Source organism: Amblyomma americanum, chromosome 3 (genome assembly GCF_052857255.1).
Source record: "Amblyomma americanum isolate KBUSLIRL-KWMA chromosome 3, ASM5285725v1, whole genome shotgun sequence".
NCBI lineage: Eukaryota > Metazoa > Arthropoda > Arachnida > Ixodida > Ixodidae > Amblyomma > Amblyomma americanum.
Genome location: NC_135499.1, coordinates 39,032,259 through 39,056,441, shown reverse-complemented (window position 1 = coordinate 39,056,441; position 24,183 = coordinate 39,032,259). Strand labels below are relative to the sequence as shown.

The window sequence follows — 24,183 nt, the reverse complement described above, 5'->3', positions numbered from 1 at the left end:
AAACAGCATTGGATGGTCACGTGGTATATTTCTGCCAATCCGAGCTCCTATTTCGGTTTGCCAGCCACTCTGCAGTTGTCGCGGCCAGAAATATGCCTTCCTTTTCATTAGTGGCCTTGCTTATTCTTGATAGAAGGTCTTCCGCGACTAAAAAAGCGTGAAAAACAAACTTTCTAACGTGGGCATTCACTTCTCGTTTGGTTTTTGCTCGGACTGCTGATGCGTCTTGAGAAGAGCGTTCATAGACTCCTTCGACGGCCTACCACCACCTCGTGAAAAGAATTAATTTCCTTCTTTTCTACTGCTCATATAACAACCAAACTTGGTGAGAATATTCTTCATAAAACCAGCAGTCCAAAACAATTCAAACTTAAAAACCGCATTTTTTTCCTGAAAATCAGTATTTCAGCCTCGCATCCCCTTAAAGAGGACTCGGGGGGGGGGGGGGGGGGGGGTGATAAGTTGGCCACATCGGAAGATAGCTTGTTCAAGTCGGTTATCATCCTAGGAAAAAATGGCAGCCTGTATGCATTTGTTCTATGCTAGTGCAGTGCAGTCGTCTTTTTCTTTTTATTCATTGAGAAGCTTTTTCGTTGTTCTTTGTATTTTCTTGCTAGTGACCATGTCACCGCTTCCAACCAGCTCAGCTTTTGTCTTCAGTTGTGCACAATCTCACTGAGTCGCCGTGCCGGCTACATGTTGCCACAAATTGGTGCTGTTCAGATAATTGTGCCAACCCTCTACGATTGGCTGAGCTGCGATTGGCTGCAAACAAGCGCAACAAAGCACAAGCAAAAAAAATATCTGCTGTAGGACCTGTCTGAGTTAATCCGAATGGGATAGAAGTTGAACCCCTTTATAACAGATACGTTCTGCGAAGCAGTTTTTGTCTCTCTTATGAGAGGTCTCTATAAGCAAGGCTCTGTGTATTCATTATTTGCTGAGGGTGTGCTGATATTGAAGCGTTCAAATACGAGTTCAGTACGAATACGAAAAACAAATGGCTTCGAATATTGAAGATCTGTCCAGCATGAAAAAAAAAATATTTCAGGATATACTAAAGAGGAAAACGTTGTTGCCCTTATTTTTTTTTAAAATGGTGTACGGTCTTTGCAACTGAAATAACAGAACTACTCTGACTCGGCACCATAAAAAAAAAGCATGATGTGCACAGAAGTAAGTATTGTGCATCTTTATCGCAAAGACTTCAAAAAATTTCCCCGCCTCAACTGCTAGCTCATTTGCGGTGAAACTGCACACAGAGCTTGCATATTATGGTAACTTTTGTATCGTAGCAAGTTTTACAACGGCACTTACTTACCGTATAAACCATGTATAGGTTGAGTGGGAATATAGATCGACCCCTTACCTTGAAGTGAAGAAAGTAGAAAAGAATAAAGAAGCAAATATTGCCAAAACGCATTTCTTTGCAGCGCTGGCTGCGTCCCTGGACCACCAGAGCTGCGGCTTCACCCCGAACTTTCATCAGCGTCGTCAGAAGACGATTCCTTGTCGCTCACCGTCTCCAACAGTACGTCATCCTAGGTTCCATCCAGCGTGTTGCTTATGCAGAACTTTTTGAAAACCTTTTGCACTATGGCATCTGGCAAAGAACGCCAGGCCGACAACACGCCAGGCCGGCAACATCCAGCTGCAGACGGTCGCAAACGGAGGCCTTTGCAGGCGGCCCATCTGCGTCTTCGAATTGTCGAGTGGCTGAAGGGTGGACGTCATTCCACCAGAAATGATGACGAGGTCGGTCCTAGCTTCTGTGAGCGCGCGCTTTACTGATTCGGTCAGGTGGCCGCGAAATGCATCCAAAACCAGCATGCTCCGATGACACAGCAGTTCACTGGGCCGACGATTCCACACCACGCGAATCCATTCAATCATTATAACCTCGTCCATGTACCCTTTTTCATTCACGCGCACAACAACACCTGAAGGGTAGGCTTCCTTCGGCATTGTTTTCCTTTTGAAAATGACACAAGGAGGCAACTTTCTGCCATCTGCCGTGCACGCAAGTATGACAGTAAAGCGCGAGTGCTCACTTCCTGTCGACAGAAGTTTTACTTGTTTTGCTCGCGTTCGCTGACCGTGGTAGCCGAAGGCATATCAAACCAGACAGGGTTCTCGTCGGCGTTTGCAGTTTGTCCGAGCATGTAATCGTGCTCCTCTCGAAGCCGAATCACATACCGCTGGAAGCTGGCGAGCTTATCGGCGAACTCCTCTGGCAGCTTCTGGCGTAGGGATGTGTGGCGGCGGAGAGAAAATAACTTGCGCCTCATAAAACGGCACACACAACTTCGGTGCGCTAAACTCTTCTCAGCGTAGTCCAGCTTCACGCGCAAGCTCCAAAGCTTTGCATTGAATTGAATGCACAGTCACGGGTAGTGACTGCACACGAAGGTGCTGCACAAAGTCCGTAAGTGCGTCCTCAAGCGAAAGGACATTTTGCTCGGCTTGTACACGAACAACTTATCTTTTGTCCGTGCCAATACCACATGCTCTTCTTCGAAACACCGAACATGCACTGAGCGGCCATGTTCCCATTCGCTTGAGCGAACTCTTATCACTTTCTTCTTGAAAGCCGCTGTGAACTGCCTCCGCATGCCGCTGGTACTCATTGCTTACTCAAAATTGCACACGAGGTCAAACAAAACAGCGCACGCAAAGACCAACAGTACGGTGGCTCCGAATGAAAAAAAAAAAGCAAAAACGTTCGGATGTCGATACGACTATAGCTATCCGTTCGCGAACAGGTATGCCATGGGTTGCCAGGCTGCTACTCGCATTCTGCTAATGGCTGCTATATAAAACGAGGGGAGACTTTCGCTCATTGTTTTTAAGAAAAAATCTCTACTTATATTCCGGTTGATATGGTAGTTGAGCTGTCCATGATGCGAAAACGTAATCACCTGCATCAAGATCGGCGAACCGAAACCCGCAAACGCTGTTTTTTTGCTGAAGGGAGGCAGTAGCGCCATCTATTTTGTGCAGTGGAAAGTGTCACGACAAGGCGCCGAGGCGAGCGTTGCAAGAAGCACGGGCCCTTTGAGTAATAGTTCCGTCCGCTTCGTCTGCTTCAACTCAAGTGCTTCGAGCATTTTGTCTGAGCGGAAAAAAATATCGCAACCCCTGATTTAACGAGGCTTTACCTTTCAAAGAATAATGTTTGATCTCTTTTCTGCTTTCGTGACTCTCCGAAAGCATCGGAGGGTGACAGCAGCAAACAGATGGCACCGCTGCCGCCCTTCAGTGAAAAAACGGTGTTTGCGGGTTTCGGTTCGCTGATCTCGACGCAGGCATGTTTTTGCATCATGCACGGCTTAACTAAGTAAGTACCTTTGTCAAACTTGCTACGATACAAAAGTCACCATAATACGCAAGCTCTGTGTGCAGTTTCACCGCAAATGAGCCAACAGTTGAGGCGGGGAAATTTTTGAAAGTCTTCACAACAAAAATGCACAATGCTGTATGTACCTGATTAGACAGCATAACAGTATCCAACCTGAAATGTGGTCATGCAAAATCAAATTTATAAATTTACACACGATTGGCAGCTAAAAATAACATGATGGCAAGTAAAGCGTTATTAATTCCGAGTTCCAAGGGAGTGGAAAAAATTTCTGGGTTATCCGAAGGCTGTTTTATAAGTGTTCCCCAACCTCAGAAAAAAAAAAAGAGCGAGAGAGAGAAAGAAATGCTGAAAATGTGAAAATTTGAAGCCTTATGAGGAGGTTCCATTGCACAAGCACCGAAAAGCCCGTAACATGCGCATAGCGTGCTGCATGGAAGGACAATGTGGACATAAGTGAGGGGAACGCATATGGGTTTCAGAAGGTTGTGTGTTCTTTGCTTGTGGTACAGCAAAAGCGGAAACTGCGCATCTTCATCTCGAACACCTTCTACCCGGGCAAGATGTGTGGTGGCGGGGACGCGGTAGATGGCGTAGACGGAGTAGCGGCTGAGGGGACAGTGCCCTCGTGGGAGCTGCGAGTGGAGGGCCGCCTGCTGGAGGAGCAGCCCAAGGGGGAGTCGGCGCGGGGTGCCAAGCGCAAGTTCTCCTCCTTCTTCAAGAGCCTCGTCATCGAGCTTGACAAGGAGCTGTATGGGCCAGACAACCACCTGGTCGAGTGGCACCGCACCCCCACCACTACAGAGACAGATGGCTTCCAGGTGCGTGCGTGTGTGTGTTGCCTGGGAGGGTTTCCATCGTACCAGATTGTGGGTTTAACTTCCCAAAGCAACTCAGCCTATGATGGACGGCGCAGTGGAGGGCTCTGGATAATTTCAACCACCTGGGGTTTTTTTACTGTGCACTGACATCGCACAGCAAGTGGGCCTCTAGCATTTGGCCTTCATCAAAATGCGACCGTCGCAGCCAGGATCGCATGAGCATGTGCGAGCACCCCCTCAACCACCCATCCCCCGCCCAACAAGAGCCTCGTGGGAACACTGGCTCCCCCTGACAACCAAGAGCTTACGAAACTTAGTTTCCTTAAATGACCTGTTCGATATCGCCTCGGTAGTTCGCATTATATAGGGAGTTACACCTAAGACATTCTGCAGTTTTTGAAAACGGGCTTTTTAAGTTAGAAGTGCACTTTTTTCGGCAGAGCACTGTCGGCAGTGTAGTAAGCCAGAATACAGCTAAGACGTTGCTAACTAGCAGGCTGGTTAACAATATCCAATAGTTAACTTTTCAACTATTATCGTTAGGCTCTTTAGTTGTTAAGAGGTGCGTAACCCACTGTAAGTAATATCCATATCAGTTTTTAGAATTTCGAAAAAACGGTTACCCTCGGCACTGTAGCCCAACAAATTTTGGATATTTTGACGAGTTACATGCATTGGAGAGATTGCTTTACCTGCAAACTTCTCGAAAGCACATGCATTTGGCGCAATGTTCCCAAAATTTGTTGGGCCACAGCACCGAGGCTAACCGCGTTTTCGAAATTCTAAAAACTGATATGGATATTGCTTACGGTGGGCTACACATTTCTTAATAATTAAGGTGCCTAACAGCATTAGTTACAAAGCTAACTATTCAAGATTAGTTAACCAGCCTGCTAGTTAGCACATCTTAGCTGTATTTTGATGTACTATACCGTTGGCAATGCTATGCCAGAAAAGCGCTCTTCTAACTCAAAAAGCCCTTTTTTTTTTTAAATTATAGAGTGTTAGGTGAAACACTGCTTAACTCCCAATGCTTTAAAAACACAGCTCTTCATTGCTTCATAGCACCTCTTTTTTGTCTGATAAAAAGAGTTCAATAAAAAAAATTAAAGGTGCACTTAAGTCTTCTTAGGTGTGAAAAAGTGAAAGTATTTCAAGTTACTTTGCCTTCTCTGTTACTTTTATTTTATTTTTATTCTATTTTGTTATTTTCTTTTTGTAAATTATTTTTATTTTATTTAGTAATTCGGTCATTTGAACTTTTAAGGAGGGAGGTCGGGATCGGAGTGAAATTCCTAATTTTTTTTGTAGTAGAGCAATGAAATTTGGCATGGTTATTGGGAAGTGTGCTGAATAACTAAATACAAAGTTTCATTGATATACCTTGCGTAGTTTTGACATCACAAATTTTTATTTGCACCCAACTTGCAGAAAGCTTGTTGTGGTAAAAAAACGTGGTAGAAGCCCATAGTGGCCTTTGTATTTTACCCAGATGAATAGTTCATGCAGTGACATTCTCCAAATATTTTTATCACCATGATTTTTTTTACAGAGCATTATATCCATGTTTGAAAAATGTGGTCGTTATCAACATGCCAATTTAGCTAAACAGTAAAAATAATGTGATAGTTATTAAAAATATGGGAATGTCGCTGCATAGAGAATTTACTAAGAAATACAGTGCAACAAACCCTATGCAAATCCTACAAGGCATAGTTGTTCTATGCTTTCTGCAAGCAGGACAGTCGGCTCAAAACTCACTTCTGAGAAAACTGGCTCTAAAGTTTTGCAAGCACTGCAGATTTATTAGAAAGCACCGGGGCTGTAATATCTTGCATCATTGCTGTCAGGCATCTTCTTGCACTTTTTCCTCTTTGTTTGGTGGGCTTCGGACGCCTTCTTCAGGTGTTCTTGGTCCTTTTCTTGAGCCCTCTGGATGGCAAGGGCACCATGATGCACACTCAAGGTGGCACACATTGCTGAGTAGGCTCCTTGGCTCCCTGAATTGTACTTCATGACTGCTTCATTTACTGCTGTCTCTGTTGAAAAAAGCGAGGCATCCTCGTCCTTTGACAGTGCTGACCAAACTTCCGTTCAGTTGCGGACGCTGCGCGAAGGGAGTCGCAAACGCTGCATGTCTGTGCTTTTGCTGTCACTGCCGACAACACGAAACACATGCCTGAATAGTGCTACGTTCGGGCGACGATTCGTCCGGTGAATCTTCAGCTATCGCACTGTAGCTCGTCGACGGTTGGGGCCCACTCGCAGGCTGCGTGTCTGTGTCGCACGATGCGCCAGAAACAGAGCACACCATTTCTGCCGGCGTCGCTTCCAACGCTGCGATCTCGGCTACTGATTCACGCGGCCGTACGCAAACGTGCAAGAGACTCTGTTGTTGCGTCTTCCGTCGACTGCGTTATCGGCGTCGATGGCTCAGGGCGACTGTCGGCTTCGCTAGTGGAGTAACTTGGTGCAAGACAGCGCGGCACATTTCCGTATGTTCACTCGGGTGCTCTGCTTCTCCCGCTGGCCTCCGTCTTCTCCTCGGCTTAGGAGGCTTGCGCTTCCGTTTTCCGAAGGCGTGCTTCGTCGAAAATTTCTTTTCAAATGAGCGATGACTCATTACTACACATCTTTGGTTACAGGCTCGAAAACAGACACAACATAAGGCAGAAAGACAAGACGGAGCGCCTTGTGTTTTGTCTGTTTTCGCGCCTGTAAACAAAGATGTACAGTTACCAACTTGCCCAGATTGCCAGATTCCCCAGATCCCTGGTTGGGAAATACAGTTCGAAGAATGATGTCCAAACAGACGATGACACTGATTTTAGCGCCCACGGCAGGGCGGTGCTGATGTTCTCTCGCAGCTCGGTCGATGGAAAGGGTACAAGACCCGGTCATGTTGTTGCCAATACAGCCTCCAGGTGGGCGCGCACGTGGGTCCGGAATGCGCTCATGTAGCCCAGGAATGCGCATACGTAACACAGGAATGCAGGCCCATGTGGCACAGGAATGTCGGGCTGTTTCCCAGCAGGGCTTGAAAGACCTTGCACTTTATCGTCTGATGACCGGAACGCGTAACGTCTGTTGAAGGCGCAGCTCTCCGTCAGTTTTCAACCCCAGCGTGACTATGAGGACAACGCTCGGTTTGTTGACCCGATGGCATGCCATTGTCGTTGCTGCCTCTGCCATTCCTTCCGCGAACGCCAGTCTCGTCTCTTTGGTTTTCTGGAAATCCTGGTCGGGGAGTCCGCTCCTTGATTCATTTGGGCTGGAAGGCACGCCAGGCATAACAGCCTGCACGATCACGGCGGCACATGTAGCCCTGCACCGAGGGCTCCACTCGGGAAGACGAGAATACTATATTTCATAATTCCCCCTCCTACTCCAATGCACTCGCCCTTTCTTTTCACGTAATGGCCTTGTGTGTTGTAAAATACATGACTATTAAAAGGCTTATTGGGCTCTTCAGCCTTTTTGTCAGCCAGGAGTATCCAAAATATTCACTTCAAAATTATTACTATAAGAAAATTACGGTTTACTTCAAACAAAAGTCACTATTCATACATTCCTAATACTGTGGTCTTGTTCTTCACATTGCAGTTGTGGTTGCATTAAGTTCGGGTAAATATGGTGTTGCTTGTCCCCTGAAAGAAAATTTCAGTTGGCTGTCGGCACTTGTCTGTGGTCCCATCTTTATTTTCCTTGTTCCTTGCGCTGTGTCACAGTTGAGTGCTGACTAGCTCGTTTGAAGTGCTTGACATAATGAAAGGCACTTGAGCTTTTTTCTTTCTCCGCCTTAAGCTCCACGGATTCCGGCATTTTCCAGGAAGTTGTGTGGGTTCCTCATTTCAGGTGAAGCGGCCCGGCGACAAGAATGTCCGCTGCACCATTCTCCTGCTGCTCGACTACCAGGTTAGTGCCACAGTGCAGTCATGCTGGGCTGATATGTCCCAAGTCTCTCCTTTGGCAAATGAAAGCCGTGGTGTGTTGTATTGTGCAGCCCCTGCAGTTCAAGCTGGACCCCCGGTTGGCGCGTCTGCTGGGCATCCACACGCAGACGCGGCCAATTATCATTGCCGCACTGTGGCAGTACGTGAAGACCCACCGCCTGCAGGACAACCATGAGAGGGAGCACATCAATTGTGACAAGTACCTCGAGCAAATCTTCCAATGCCAGCGCATGAAGTTTGCCGAGATCCCCCAGCGGTTGCACCAGCTGCTTCACCCGCCCGACCCCATTGTCATCAACCATGTTATCAGGTGGGCAGACCCTGCAGTCGGGGGTCGTCACTCTGTATGTGTGCAGTGTGCTTGACTGGCCAAAGTGCATGGGAGCGGTTGGCGACCTGGTTTGCACCCAAAGGAGCCTCTGTGCTTCACCTGGTGTCAGTGCATCTGCTCCCCACATGAAGCATGGAGAGAGCCTGCCTTTTCCACCAGATGTGGCATTCTACGGCGAGTTTCCGAAAATTTGTCTGCTACTCGGGCAATTGGTTGGAACCAAACATACTTTCACGACGCATGCGCGATATGGTTCCATGAGGCACAAGGCACAAGCTGCACATGTGAAGTGGCAGATGCGCGCTTGGTAGCTGCCACTATCTGTCACTTGCACCTGTCACCAGCATGAACCGTGTATGCGCTCTAGAACCTGGTTGTTTGCTTTAACAAGTGGAACTCGTGAGAGGGCAGAAGAAAAGAGACGCACATGCACAGATTGGCCATTTGGAAAAAGATGGATTTACAGTGGAAGCCGAGGGCAGTCAATTTCCTTGGGCACTGGGCCTCTTCGGTTATCCACGTCTGGCTGCCTGCAGGCTGCCCGCATGTTGCCAGAACGGGGAGCCAGGCACCCGTTTTTCTTGGCTTGCTCTGTGCACCCTCTGTAGCTACCCAGAATGCATTCTGTTTTCTCTGGCTTGGTGGTTTCGGGCTGCCCGCGACTCGCCAGGATGATTTTGTGCTGGCGGCACTCAGGCTGGCTCGGGCAGCTAGCAGACAACGGACAGGTGGCATGGAAGTGGACGGCTATTTTTATATGGACTAGAAAGACCACGGTTCTTCGTGCGAAGTTTTGTTCGATCTCTAGTGCAATGCAGGCGCTTGTTTCAACTAGAGCATAGCTCATATCGTCATGTGTCGCCACCAGTGACTCCTTTTGCAACAATTCTAGTTGTTTATTTATTTATTTTGCGTGTGTGTGTGTGTGTGTGATCCTATTTTGATCATCTCAGCATCATCATCATCAGCCTGATTACACCCACTGCTGAGCAAAGGCCTCTCCCATGTCCCATGTCTCCCTAATTAACCCTGTCCTTTGCCAGCTGCACCCGCCCCCCCCTCCCACCCCACTGCGCTTGCCTTCTCTTGGAATCCACTCCGTCACCCTTAAGGACCAGCACTTATCTTCCTTTGCATTACATGCATGGTTTGGATTCTCAAAATATTTCGATTATGCCTGTGAATTTCGTGCACGGCTGATGTTGCTGTGGTGTTCAAGGCCTTCGACAATTTATTTATTTATTTATTCACAGATACCTGCAGTGCCTGAAGGCATTATTGCAGGGGGGGGGTACAACAAAATCAAGCATCACAAGTGCCATAGTCAGGTGATGGCGCATTCAAACAACAGAGGGACCAGCTGTAAAAAATCAGGCACACACATGCGCACATTAATGATACAAAGTTAAGATTGAGTGATAAACATTAGTTCACATTTGATTTCACACACCTCATAAGCATGATCACAACATGCAGATGCAAAATGTGGCAGCTGAACATACAGAGTTTTATCAATCCCAGTTTTGCTGAAACAGATGCGATAGAAGATTTCTATTTTACTGCGCATGCACCTGTTACTGAGAAGTTCCCAGCCAAAAGATTCCTTTATTGCTGAAACGCTGTGTCGGAAGTCGTAATCATTGGAGGCAAAACGGGCTGCATGGTTCTGTGCGCATTCTAAACCATCCGATAATGTAATCATACATGGATCCCACACCGTGCTAGCGTACTCAAGAAGAGGTCTAATGTGTGATGAGGTACAACAATTCTTTTATGGGCTTTATGGAAATTACATCGGAAAAAATTCAAATTCTGAATTCTTTGCATACCACATATTCAATGTGGGTTCTCCATGTAAGATTCTCTCTGAAATATACACCGAGGTACTTAAATTCAGAAACTTTTTCCAAAGGAGTGGAATTTTAAAAGTACACAGAATTTATTGGGTTACGTTTTTGTGGAAAAGCAACATATTTACATTTATTTGAGTTCAGTGTCATTTTTCACTTGATGCACCATTGATGGATGCTGTCTAGATTTTGCTGCAGGGTGCGAACATCGTGCTCAGTGGGTAATGGGCTGTACACGACGTAGTCGTTTGCGTACAAGTGGATTTTGCAGGAAATGTTCGCAACAATAACATTAATATTAATTAGGGGTGTGTGAATATTGAAATTTTCGAATACGAATCGAATACGAATATGAAGAAAAAATGGCTTCAAATATCGAATATCTCTTCAGTACAAAAAAAAAATTTCAGGAAACAATGAGCAAGCAAACGTTGTGGCCCTTATTTTTTTCAAAATAGTGTATGGTCTTTGCAACTTAAACAAAACTAGACTGCCTCAGTACCATATAAAGAAACATGATGTGCACAGAATTGTATACTACTTGATTAGACAGCATAATAGTATCCAAACTATAATGAGGTCATGCAAAACAAAATCCAAAAAAATGACAAGACTGGCAGCAAAAAAATAACATGATGACTATTAAACCCCATTCATTCGGAGTTCAAGGGACCGGAAGAAATGTCCGGTTCATCTGAAAGCCTCTAACAACAAAACTAGACTGCCTCAGTACCATATAAAGAAACATGATGTGCACAGAATTGTATACTACTTGATTAGACAGCATAATAGTATCCAAACTATAATGAGGTCATGCAAAACAAAATCCAAAAAAATGACAAGACTGGCAGCAAAAAAATAACATGATGACTATTAAACCCCATTCATTCGGAGTTCAAGGGACCGGAAGAAATGTCCGGTTCATCTGAAAGCCTCTGTTAATAAAATTGACCCCCCCCGAAAAATGCTGCCGAAAATGCTGAAGATGCAGTAAGGCCTTATGAGGCGGCTCCATCGCGCTAACGCCTGTAAGCCCGCGACGAGCCACCCGTTTTAGAGTGCTGGAAGAACAACACAAATGCAAGCAAGGGGCCGGAGAACGCACTCTGGCGTCGGAGCGGCGAGGCGGTTTCTACAATGGAAAAAGAAATAAGTTGCGCGGAGCTGGGATTGCACTATCGGCGAATGCGCGGCCCGACATTTGAAGTTGACGCGGGGCAGCGGTGAAGCTCAGAAACTGAAACTACGCAGCCAGACTATTTTTTTGCCCTAGCGACAGAGGCCTTCCGATTGTTGCCACGCCTAGCGTTACGCCCGCTAAAGAGGTGTGCGGGTTGCAATGCACCATGCAATAGGCGAGATTTTAACAGGATCGCTTGCCCTATTGTGACTACTTGACCCGCCCCTTCAGGAGGCTCCCGCGGCATTCCGCAAGTAGGCTTTCCCGCATAACGTAGTTTACAAAAGGGGATGGCGGAAGTCACGCTCGGAGAGCTATGAAGGGGACAGGACGCATTCTTCGGATGTGGGCATTAAATATGTAACGTATTACGGTAGGATTAAAAAAAAAGCGCGATTTCGCATTGCGATTGTTCGAAGTGGGCCGTCGGCCATCTTGTTTGCAGCATGGGTGATATGTGGCAAAGCCCACTTGGGGAATTCTCACGAGGTGAAGCTTTGCGGCGTCGGGATGCGGTCGGTCCGCGTGATAAACGGCGGAGAAGGAGCGGATAGGACCTCTGTATTGTTTTCCTGGAATTTTTGACTCAGTTATCGGCTAATTTGCCTAGATATTGTGGTTTTGCCACGGTCGAATTTATGAAAATATGCGCTGTATACGATCGCTGGCGAGTATTTGGGAATTTTCTAATATTCGGAAATTTGCGAATATCAATTTTCGAATACGAATCGAATATGAATTTAGGATATTCGGAAATTCACGAATATCAATTTTCAAATACGAATACGAATCGAATATCAAACACATTCGATTCGTATTGGAAATCTCGAATATTCGCACACCCCTAATATTAATTTAAAAACAACAAAGGTCCCTAAACTGACCCCTGAGGTACACTGGAAGGAATATCTGCAGAGTGGGATGTAACACCATTCATAACAAGATATCGTGATCTATCGGAAAGCTAGTCGTGAATCCACGCAATCACAGCGTGGTGAATACCAAGGGAGGCAAGTTTAGGCAATAAAAGGGCATGTGGTACGCTGTCAAACCCTTTTTTAAAATCCAAAAATATGCAGTCAGCTTGATTTCCGCAGTCATAACACGAAATAATATGAGTGAATTCTAACAGCTGTGTAGAACGTAAAGCCCAGACCTTAAACCGTGCTGTACATTCACAAAGAAGTTGCTATTTTCCAAGTGTTTTATGACGGCACTGTAAATAATATGTTCTAGAATCTTGCAGCTTACACTTGTGAGGGAAATTGGTCGGTAATTTGAAACTTCAGTTTTGGAGCCACTGTTATGGATTGGGACTATGTTAGCTACTTTCCATTTTGTGGGAAGACAGCCACAGTCTAACGATGTGTTATGCAGCACGGCCAAACAATGTGCTACCACCTCTGTGCATTCTTTCAGAACATAAGATGGAGCTCTGTCAGGACCAATAGCAGTTTGAACATTGAGCGATTGCAGTTGCTTCAAAATTTTATTATACGTAACTGCAATAGGTGACTGGGAGTTCTGCGCAACAGGGAGCGCTAAAAACAGACCGAAAATAGCGATTAAAACAAGTTTTGTCATAATCATCAGTGACGTCAGCTCTCTGAACCGATAAGTGTGGCCACAACGCCAACCTGTTCTCTTCTATGAGATTTTAAAAGCTTCCATAGCTCCTTAGGATTACACTGAATTTGTTCACCCACATAAGCGAAGAATTTATTTTTTTTAATCTTTAATTTAGCTTTGATATCATGTGAAGGGACCTTCATTGCTTGAAGCATACGTGAGCAATGGTTTTTTCAGTACGAGGTGAGAAGGCAGTGCCGCTTGTTGACCAGTGCACTGATATCCTGATCGAACCATGGCGGATCATTTCGCTGTTTGCAAGACACCACTTTTGACGGTACATGTATATGAAGAAGAGCTTTGAATTTGTTTTTAAACAGTTCCCAAGTGTTCTCACAGTCTAATGTATGACTGCTGTTTAAAAAATCAGGCAAGAAGGAAACAGGATCATGTGATAAGGATGCATAGTCACCTTTGTTGTAAAAATAAACTTTCCTCGTGTGCTGTGCGATGTCGATGTCGGTGCACATTAAAGATCCCCAGGTTGTCGAAATTATTCCGGAGCCCTCCACTATGGCACTTCTTTCTTCTTTCACTCCCTCCTTTATTCGTTCTCTTAACACTTTCCTGCCCACGCCTATGCCCATCGATAGCCTGCCAGCTATCGATGGTTGCAAGTTCGTATTTACGCGCTTTCGAAGCGTTTACGGACATGCTGCGCCATCTAGTACGTAATAAAAGAACTGTTCTTCCAGTTTCTTTGTTTCACGTTCGCCGTGCGGGGGTTCTAAACGACACTCTGAAGTTGGGTGACGCTCCCTCGTTGTGTCCGTGATGGCGTCGACATCGTGCGCTTCTGCTCCGCGCAAACGGCGCGCTTCCATCGATCCCGATGCATCTGCGAGCGATGTTTTTGAAGATGAAAGCAGCAGCGACTCGGAGCACAATTTCAGTTCGTCGGATTTTAGCACTGAAAGCGAAAGTGCGTCGATCCAGCCCGGAACGTCCACAGGCATTCGTCGGTAAGTTTCGGTTTCTCCGAATCATTTCGCTGCGCTCCCACGCTGTTCTGTAGATATCCTCCGTGTACTGAAGGTCAGATTTCTTATCTGCAGGGTGGCAACGTCTTTCGGGAGGGACCATTTGCCGACGGCTGCGCAGAATGTCGTGTTTTCTCCTGCACGACGGCCAGGCCTCGACCTCGGCATCGCGCTCCGGAGTGGCGCTAGGCGGTTCTCCAGAGCCGTTGATTTCTTTCTTCTTTTTTTTCACTGGTGAAATAATCCGAGAGATATGCGACAATACAAATAAATATACCTGGATGCATATTCTTGAAAAACCAACTTACGGCGAGAGAGATGGGTCCTGGAGAGAAGTAACTTCGGATGAAGTGCAGAAGTTCATCGGACTGCTAATCTGCTAATCTACGGTTCAATTCAATGTATATACCGGAAAGCGAGAAGCGCCCAGTGCATGTGGTTTGTTGGCATTTGATGTTGTGACGCGGCTGTGTGAGAACTACCTTGATCAGGGATACTTAATTTTTTTGGACAACTTTTACACATCAACATCTTTGTTCATCCATCTACTGGAATTCAAGACACTAGCTTGCGGAACGACCCGAAAAGATCGCAGCGGTTTTCCCAGCGAACTAAAAGACACAAAATGGGAAAAAAAAAAGCAGGAAGAGGAGATGTTCGATGGCTGCGGGACAAGGACGTGTTGTATCTGCAATGGAAGGATAAGCGGGTTGTCCACATGATGTCGACAGCCCACACCGCAAACGAATATGTTCTTGCGAAACGAAGAAAAAAAGTTGAGAACAAATGTACCGAAGTCTCAATCAGAAAGCCGCAACTCATAGACGACTACAATGTGGGCATGCTGGGAGTTGACAAATCGGGCCAGCTTATCGGTTCCTACAATGTCCTCACGAAGTGTGTGCGCTGGTGGAAGACCCTGTTCTTCCATTGTATAGACATCGCTGTAGTCGACAGTTTTATACTGTTTGATGAGCACCGCTGACAGCATCCAGAAGTGGCAGAACTGTCAAGAATCTCGCGCTTCGACCAGTTCGCCTTCAGACTAGAACTGATTGAGCAGCTGCTGGGATTTGATGAGCGACATTCTGTAGACCCCGCCGTTCCTCCAGTTGTTCCACCAGGAGGTGCACCCCAAGGTCTTCAGCACAAGCCAAAAAAAATGGAGCGTTATAGGAACTATAAGCTGTGCTACGAAGACAGAAAAGTTGAACAGAAAACAAATTTCTTCTGTGAGACCTGTGCTACCAATTTGTGTTTCACTACGTCGAGAAACTGTTTTGCCCGTTGTCATGACACGCACCATGGCTAACGTTTTTTTCCCCCTCAATAAGTCCTGGACATAAAAAGCTGCAATTTTGTCAAACATTGTACATACTGTATGTACTGAAATTTTTTTATATTTTGTGAGTGTAAAGAAATGTTGATGTTTTTGTATATTTTATCCAGTGTTTGAAATTTTTGTGCAATTGTTTTTTAAATATTTTCTCCAATAAACATGTTCATTGAGACTAACACCATTAAAAAGACAATTTCCTCTTCTCAACAATGATGCTATTTCTTTGAGTATCAAGCATGTTTTGTTGAAGGAACAAAAATATTTCCTATACCACCCAAAAACCACTACTTTTCCCATGGGCAGGAAAGTGTTAAGGTTTCCTTCAGGTATGGGGCGTCCTTCAGGTGTGGTTCAGGCGTCGGCTGATATGTAAGACAGATACTGTGCCATTTCCTTTCCCCAAAAAACCAATTTTCATTTTTCTCCCGACTACTTATGCATGGTCCGTGCAACTGACACTTTAAGATGCGCAGTGACACAGTTATGATCACTTAGATCGGAGATTATTAATACTTAATCTCCTGGCGAGGTTGTGTTAGAGACTAAATCCAAAATGGAAGACCTCAAGTGTTGCTGTCTAGTAGGCTCATTTACGTACTGTGTTAGATCATTGACTACAATGAGCTCTGCAAAGGCTAATGCCAGTGCAGACTTGTCAGTGAGTATGGGTTTTTTATCCTTCCATTCGACGTTGGGCATGTTAAAATCGCCACCCAAGAAAACATCATTATTCAGTGTGGAAAGGAACAGCGACAGGTCGTTGCAGCACTCGACTCAATTTTGACGAGGTAAGCGATAAAAGGACCCTATTGTTATGATGCCACCACTGCGCTTTGAAATATTGCACCACACCGATTCACTGCACGCTGAAGACATTGCTATCGGCTTCGATCGGAAGCATGCCCTTGCAAGTACAAAAACACCGGCCTCCGTGAGTGTCCCTGTCACTGTGATGCACGTCAGCATCACAAATAGAATCGTGCAACCAGGGTTCGGTTCTGAGTACGACGTCAGGCTTTGCTGAAGATATCAAAGTGGCAAAGTGGTCAATTTTATTTTTTAGGCTCACAAGGCAAACCAACTCTTCGGCCATCGGATTTGATCGACGAGAATGGGGAACATATGAACACGTGTGGCGGGGCCGATCCTCAACGACTAGCTATCCTGCAGTTTTGACAACCTTTTCAGAGGTGGTGTCATAAGTGAAGCACCGATTGTTGGCATATAACTTGTTGAAACGCAACTTAAAGGGCACGTCCAGTGAGTGCGCATGGGCAACAAGTTTAGATTACGCGTTTAGATGACTTTCCTTTAAGCTTCCCACCAAGCTACAAAACACGGTCCGTGTCTTTGAAAGCGGAAACTTTAAGTATTATTGGCCGCCTTTTATTTTCATAGTATTTGCCCGAATGGTGTGCACGCTCAGTGCCAGCCCCCTGACACCGATTGTCCTAGTTTGGACTGAAAAAAAGCCAGTGCCTTTTCCTCAGATTGCTGCCAGGTCTCAGTTGCGCTATCCTCTACACCAAAAATTGGTAGGTTATTTCTACGGGATTGATTGAAGAGCGGCCGCAGAGGTGTTAGTTGAGTTCAGTGCGAGAGCTTGGTCTTGCTTGCTTTCTGCGCAGTGAAAAGGTAGACGTGCTTTGAGAAATGCCTGCTTGAAACATGTCCTCGCAAGCACACTGCTCGAAGCATATATGCAGGCTTATGTGGCCGGCCACACAGCTTTCAGAGCGGTCGACGTGGGTGCTGATTTGGTCGTCACCGACTGTCGTACAGCTTGATGCTCGGGCCATCTGCCACAAATGCTTAAAATATCTGAGAAGTACAGTACACATACATCATGTCGCATTTGACCCATTAAAGAGAAAAATTTTCCAGCGCGGATCATCATGCAAGCATACGCAGTACGTGGGCATTTGTTGAGATTATGCATGCGTTCCTTGCTGGCAGCAATAGCCGGCAGGCGACAGACTGTAGTTGAGCAAAACGTACCCCAATTCTTTTTCCTTTACAGCCCACTGGAAGCATTTCACGAGCATAGAAATCACAGTGACCACAGCAGAGTCATTTACCATGCAGGGCTGATCATCTGCTGTCATACTTACTGCGTAGTAAACACACAATAATCCGAGAGTATGGCATGTAGTTTGATGAGCAACACATGTGCAGTTTTCCCGCCGAGAGTGGTGTTGACTGTAAGATGTTATATTGCAATATCTCTTCATGTGCTTTTGAGGATTTCTTGAAGCTTACACAGCGCACAATTTATGCACCGAAGGCACACGCTCACATCGTTGGCGCAATCAGCTGTTCATTCTGCAGTCTGCTGCTGCACTCACTAACTTCGGGTCGCGTTTTTTTTTGCTCCCAAGGAGCTTACTGTATAAACGCGTGTAAGGGCCACACTCGTGTACAGGCTGCACCCGGACTTTCCACGACCCATGCTGGAATAGCCTTCAAAATGCATGCGCCGTGGCCTCCACAATCAGCACCGGCTGCAAGCAACGGTGTGCTTAATCGCAGAGGCCATGCAGGCGCTCAGGAGCTTCCAGGTGCTACCCACGGATGACACCCGTGGCTTTGGCAGATCATCATCGTCAACTTTTCCCTTCGCCGCGAACTCCCGCTGTCCATATCGGCATCAGTATCACGAGCTCCAGCTTTTTCTGGCTGTGAAAAACACGGCAGTTTTGGTAGCATGTTAGTTCACTGTACCACTGGCTTTCGTGTGCTGCTGCAGAGCTTTGCAGTTTTAGCACGATTGGCGAGCACTTTAATAACAACATGGCTGGGAGTTTGCTCTCGAACACGACAAGCGTGCGGCGGGCAGGAAATTCGACGTGGCCAAAAAGTGCATCCGACGATGGTGCAACCAAAAGGATGCTTTGAGGAACACAAGCTTCAAAAAGCACATTTTCCGAGGCAAGCCGTGCATGTTTCCCCAGCTGGAAGAAGAGCTGCTCTACTAAGTGATGGAAGTGTGGAACAACGGCTGCATGTTGACAGCGGACATGTTGCGCAACTTCTTGTGGGATGAGCGTGCACCAGAGCACAGCACCAGCTTGGATTCGGAAGACTCTGTGAGTGACGTTTGAACTTGGAATAAATGCTGCTCATTCCCCGATTGTGTTCATTTTTTTTTTTTCACACATTGCATGTATGGGCCCGCACCCCAAAAATTGTTCCTTGAATCTGGGAAAAAAAAAGTGCAGCCCTTACACGTGCTTATACAGTATTTTTGCCGTATGCGTGTGCAGCAACAAGATGCAGCAGAACGCGAAGCAATGGAGAGCATCTGCCGTCCGTGAACCATAGCTGGCCTTACATTATGAACATCACACAAGCCCGACCTGTACTTATCTTATAGTGTAAATAGAATGCTTATATATTGTACCTCTCTCCCCCCTATTCTTTCTGCCTGTCCCCTCGCCGCTTTCAATTGATTTCTCCAGTCTGCCTGCTACCCCTTAATTTCCGCACCGCAGCGGCGGCCTTGTGGTTGAGCATCTGCCTCGCATGCAGGAGGTGTGGGGTTTGATCCCCAGTGTCGCCGGGTACCCACCAGTGATAAACTGCAATCTCCTGCCTGGCGCTAGGCTTATTAAGGGTGAAAAGCTTGGGAAATTGGTCTTTGACCCCACCTTGAGCAAACGAAAAATACCTTGTGTCATGGCGCTCTTTGGCCGCAGATGCCCTTGTGCCATAAAAATTCATTATCACCACCTTTATTTCCGCTGCTGCAGCTCGGGTGCTTCCCGTAGCGATGGCAGATGCCGGGGCCGGGCAGAGTGAGAGAGACATGTAGGAAGGAATGGATGCCTCTGACCACCACCTGGTGTGTAGGGCTGTATGAGTCACTGCTGCTTTATAAGTGTGATCATGTGATCATGCAGGCAAAGCTTATTCATTGTTTTTTCGTCAGCCATGTTTCTTGCTCTGGCACCCTCCTGGAAATAATTCCTTTTATTGTTAATTGGATAGGTGAGCGATAGGTGTAAGGTTAGCCCTTTCGCTGTTGCGCCATAGGTCAGTGGTCATATATCATCGACGTTTTTTAATCTGCTGCCAAAAATTCAAGGAGGCACTCCCGGGCAAGCTACACCAACTTGTTCATTTCTATAATACCATCTTTTTGGTTTTAATTTTGATTTTTCTTTTTCTAATGCGAGGAGGCAACGTGAAAACTTTGACCGGCTGCAGTCCGCTGTTCGCCAATCAGTCCATTTCGCTGTGCACTCCTCAAAGTCTAAAGGCTTCACTAAGCACTTTTGTAGGTTCTTATGCTGTCTTTTTTTCTTTTTAGAGCAGCAGTGGCGAGTTAGACAACCACTTGGAATGGCCGGATCTAAGTTTCCATTGCAAGGCTTCATCTCGGAGGTCTCGGACATCAGCACATGCTCATATGTGTTTCGTTTTGCTGCTCACGTTGTATTTTATATAGTCGGCTTGATTTGTAAGCGATGAGAGTGGTTTTATTTGGTGATTCGGGGTCTTTGAAACATGTTGCCTTGTTATTTTACCAAAATGCGCCTGGGGATTTTTTATGATGGTGAAATCAAGGAAGTCCACGCCCCCTTTTTGCCTATAGTACCCATTTGCTACCCACTGAAAAAAGATGGAGCGCCTGCAAGCTCTGCTATTAAAAAAAAAGAGCACAACTCTGAACACATTTTATGTGCAGCACATCCCATATCTACCTCCACTTCATGTCTTTACGTGATTGCTTTCTCTAGCTGTGCAGCAGTCATATTCCTTAACTTGAAAAACCACACAAAGTGCAGTGTACTATGTACACAGCTGAAAATCTCAAAAATGGTCGCTAAGAACCTGTGCAATGTTTTGTACTTTTTATTTTCATTTTTGTAATCAACTTCTGATTTAGTGCAGCAGCTTATTCTTGTTTTGCTTGTATTCTTTTTTTTGTTTACCGGCATATTTAACGAATAAATTTTTGAAAAGTTTTGCACAGACAACTCTGGCGATTTTTTTGCCGGCGCGGAGGTATGACCAATAGCCGACAGTTTGATGTATCACAATGCGCAGTGCATTTAGCACTTCTTGAACAAATAATTTGTAAGACTGGCCTTCAGCTTTGGAATCTTCAGAGGCTGGCGCTTAATGAAGAAGTCAACGAGAAGCGGTGAACGCCCGTCCCTCGTGCGTGCTCTGGACTGACCGCTTCCTGTGGTCTGTACGTGGACTGTACCGCTGGTTGTTCGCAATGCAGTGCTTTGCCAGACGTTCCTTATTACAAGTGGTGGAGGTGCCAACGATCCCCTCGCCCTGAAGCTTCGCAACTGCGCATTGCCTATCGCCTCTGCAATGCCTGAGACCGTCACCCAAACTGCTTCACCGCCTCCGGTGGCTGTCTTCTGTTCCAGCGCCGCGCGGCAGCGTGACCCGGCCATCTTCAGCGGCACGGATGACACGAGTGTGGAGGATTGGTTGGCTTTCTATGAACGTGTAAGTGCATACAATAAGTGGAACGATAGCGTCAAGCTCACCAATGCTATCTTTTATTTGAGCGACATAGCCAATCTCTGGTTTCGAAACCACGAGGCTAACATCTCAAACTGGGCAGCTCTCAAAACCAGTCTGACAGAAGTCTTTGGCCGTCTGGCAGTGCGTAAGCTTCGCACCGAGCAACGCTTGCGAAGTCGGGCCCAGCAAACTGGTGAAAATTTCACCAGTTATATAGAAGATGTCGTCGACCTCTGCAAGAGTGTCAACCCTTCTATGAGCGAGGCTGACAAGATCAGGCATATTATGAAAGGCACTGAGGATGATGCCTTCCAGATGCTCGTCGCCAAGGATCCCCAGACTGTCTCCGGTGTCATCGGCTACTGCCAAAGCTTTGATGAGCTGTGCAAACAGCGCCTTCCTACCCGGCGTGCTGGCTATCAGGAGGCTACACTTTCCAGCTTGGCTCTCCCAAGGGACGGTGCCCTGGACCAACAGTCGCTCCTCCAGCGCATCCAGCAGTTTGTACGTGAGGAAGTTGCACGCCAGCTATTTTTGTCTACCTGCCCGTCTACGCCTGCACCATCGGTCACTCCCAACCTACATCGTGTCATCGAGGAGCAGGTCGCTGAAGTCCTACCACCTCCTCCTCAGCCACCCCTGATCGCGGCTCCTCTGATGTGCGCCGATGCCGTGTTGCGGTCGCGGCCCTCACCTGCTGCCCCTTTCTACAGGCCACCTGCCCAGCAGTTAGAACCCCAGTAACCTTTTTATTTTAAATTTTTATTTTAAGACACCAGAATTGATCATTTTTGTATGCTAAGGAAAGAATTCAGAGACATGCAGGGAGCAGGGTGGGTCAGGAAACAAAAGGTGTTCCAGTTGAAACCAAGAAGAAACGAGCATGGGCAGTGGTCCATCAGTGCCAAAGGGACAGATTTTAAGAGAGGCAGGTCACAACAGGGGGAGTCAGCTTGCGGGGATAAGGTGGCTGCAGCTGGCACTGGAAAATGTAAATGGTAGGTCAGTATGAAAGGCCTTTGTTTTGCAGTGGTTGTAGTTGGGCTGATGATGATGTTGCTGATGAGATAACCCTACAACGGGATTCTCATTTCCTGTTAGCCTCGGGGAATGCCAACAGCTGTCGAAAGGTGTCAAGGAACCTCGTCTGTCTTGGCTTCCATCTCTGCCTGCCGTATGTGCATGTAAAAAGGACCAGACAGACACAGCAGCTCAAGAAATGCCCAAAGTCAATTGTTAACTTCATTGAAACAGTCTGTAATTAAGAATTGCACTGTGATTACCCTATGTTGCTGCATATAAGTCAACCCATTTTAGAGAAGCAGCCATCCAAAATTGCTGTGGTAACTTATACACGGAGCAGACCTATTTGCGAGGTCTGAAGTAGTCCCTGACAGTGTCCCTGTGCCGGTGACCATTTCCGATGGGACACATGGAGTTTTCATGCATTGAAAAAAAAAAAAAGAAAAAATTGTTAACTCACAAGCAAATCGGTTCCACTAAAAAAATTCAAACAGCACACTGGCGGTTGCTTTCACGAGTGGTAGGTAGAGCAAGAGCAAACTTCTGATAATCTCCCTGGTGTGCATCGTACTGGGATATGAAACTACAGAACCAATGGCAGTTCGCTTTGCCGTTAGTCGGGCTGCACGTAGGTGTGGTGGCCAGGGTGGAGCACCATTTTTTTCTTTTCTGAATATTTGTTTTTGGCAGCCGGACTTGTGATTGAATCTTTACGTGTTTGTTGGTTTGAGTTGCACCCAGACTGCGATGCCATCCCACAGGAAGCTGCAAAACAGAGTGCAGAGACAAGGCGGGGCTGGGTAGGGGGTGAATTTGTTCAAGAAGAGGGCTTAGTCGGGCTGCTTGGTGCATGTGGATGGAAATGATGGTTGGTGCATTTTTCAACTTATATCTGGGGTGACCTTTTTTTTTTGGCTAGTGAGGGCTACGAATTGGGGGCTCAACTGTGATATACTGAGTTGATTTATACATGGCAATTATCGGGTGTCCCAGAATACAGTGGGTGAAAGGGAAGATGAAGTTTGAGGCCCAGAAAGCACTCTACGGAACCCATGGCCTCTCTGCCAAGTTTGTGGCCATCATGGCCGCATGTCGTTCAAGCTAGCCATGGGGCAGCATCCATTCACCACTGAATTGAGTGGCTGCAGGAAGTGGCCAACATGTATTGTGAAATGTGGTTCTCTATTGTGTTCGCATGTGCTGCCAGTGTGGAGGGCCCAGACACCAAGAAGACGGCCTGCTACGACATCGACGTTGAAGTGGTGAGGTGCCCTCTTTGATGTGTCTCCCGCATTCAGCCAGCTGTGCAACCCTCTGTGGCCGCATAATTTGTGCCCTGCTCCAAGAGGTGGCTTCAAGCAGTGCAACTCTTGGATTTAGACCTTTGATCTGTGGCCCGCTTAAAATGAACATAGAATTTTTTTAACTTCCAGGTAAGGTTGACTCTTGATAACCCAGTCAGAACACGACTGATATTTGTGTGTATTCCATGTAGTCCTAAACAGAACCCAAAGGAATAATTGTAAAGTTATACTCTGTGACAGTGGTTGCAAATGAACCCTTAAAGTGAGCCACTTAGTGAGATCTTAAAAGTTAATTTGAAAAATGTGACGCACCAGTTATGAGGAAGAAAAAGGTCCATTCACTGTCTCACTCACAGTGGACACCTGAACTGTTTCTTGAGGTTCCGGAACTGCTTCAAAAGGGGTAGAGAGAAATACCTTGAGTGGACGGCTCTGGATTAATTTTGATTAGCTGGGATTCTATGGCATGCACTTGTATCACACGGCAAACCTGCGTTTTTGAATTTCCTCTGAATTGGAACAGGGTCATTCTTGGCCGCTTGTGCAACTGTCGCTGCATTCTTCATTTTTAAGCATTTCAAAAAGCCATGGATGATTAGTGTTTTCCAGCTACGTGAAGTGTGCAGAGATGTTCCAAATTGTGTTAAAAGGCTTTTGCACGTTGCTTTGGGTAGACTTGTGCAAGTGGAGTTTTTTTTGGTTCAAACGGAATTCGAAGCAAATTTAGTCATTTTTGTAGGTCAATATTGCAAATACGAATCGAATGTTTTTTTTATTGAGTTCATATCCGATTTGAGGAGTGGTTAATCGAAATTTCTAAATATTCAGCAGTGATCGAATACCGCGCCAACATTCGTAAATGTGAGCATAGAAAAACCACGATATCTGGGGAAATTATGTTCAGAAGTTTAGTCTTTAGCACAATAGA

General features: G+C 46.2%; 1 protein-coding gene across 2 annotated transcripts in view; it reads left to right on the top strand.

The window, feature by feature from the left end:
• The window catches only part of Bap60 (Brahma-associated protein 60), a 107,224-nt gene that overhangs the window by 58,301 nt on the left and 24,740 nt on the right, over positions 1-24,183 (top strand). For both annotated transcript variants that reach the window (XM_077657274.1, XM_077657273.1), the window contains 4 exons: positions 3,871-4,179; positions 8,035-8,094; positions 8,183-8,442; positions 23,159-23,213. In XM_077657274.1, the coding sequence (XP_077513400.1) occupies positions 3,871-4,179; positions 8,035-8,094; positions 8,183-8,442; positions 23,159-23,213 (684 nt within the window). The remainder of the gene's footprint in view (positions 1-3,870; positions 4,180-8,034; positions 8,095-8,182; positions 8,443-23,158; positions 23,214-24,183) is intronic.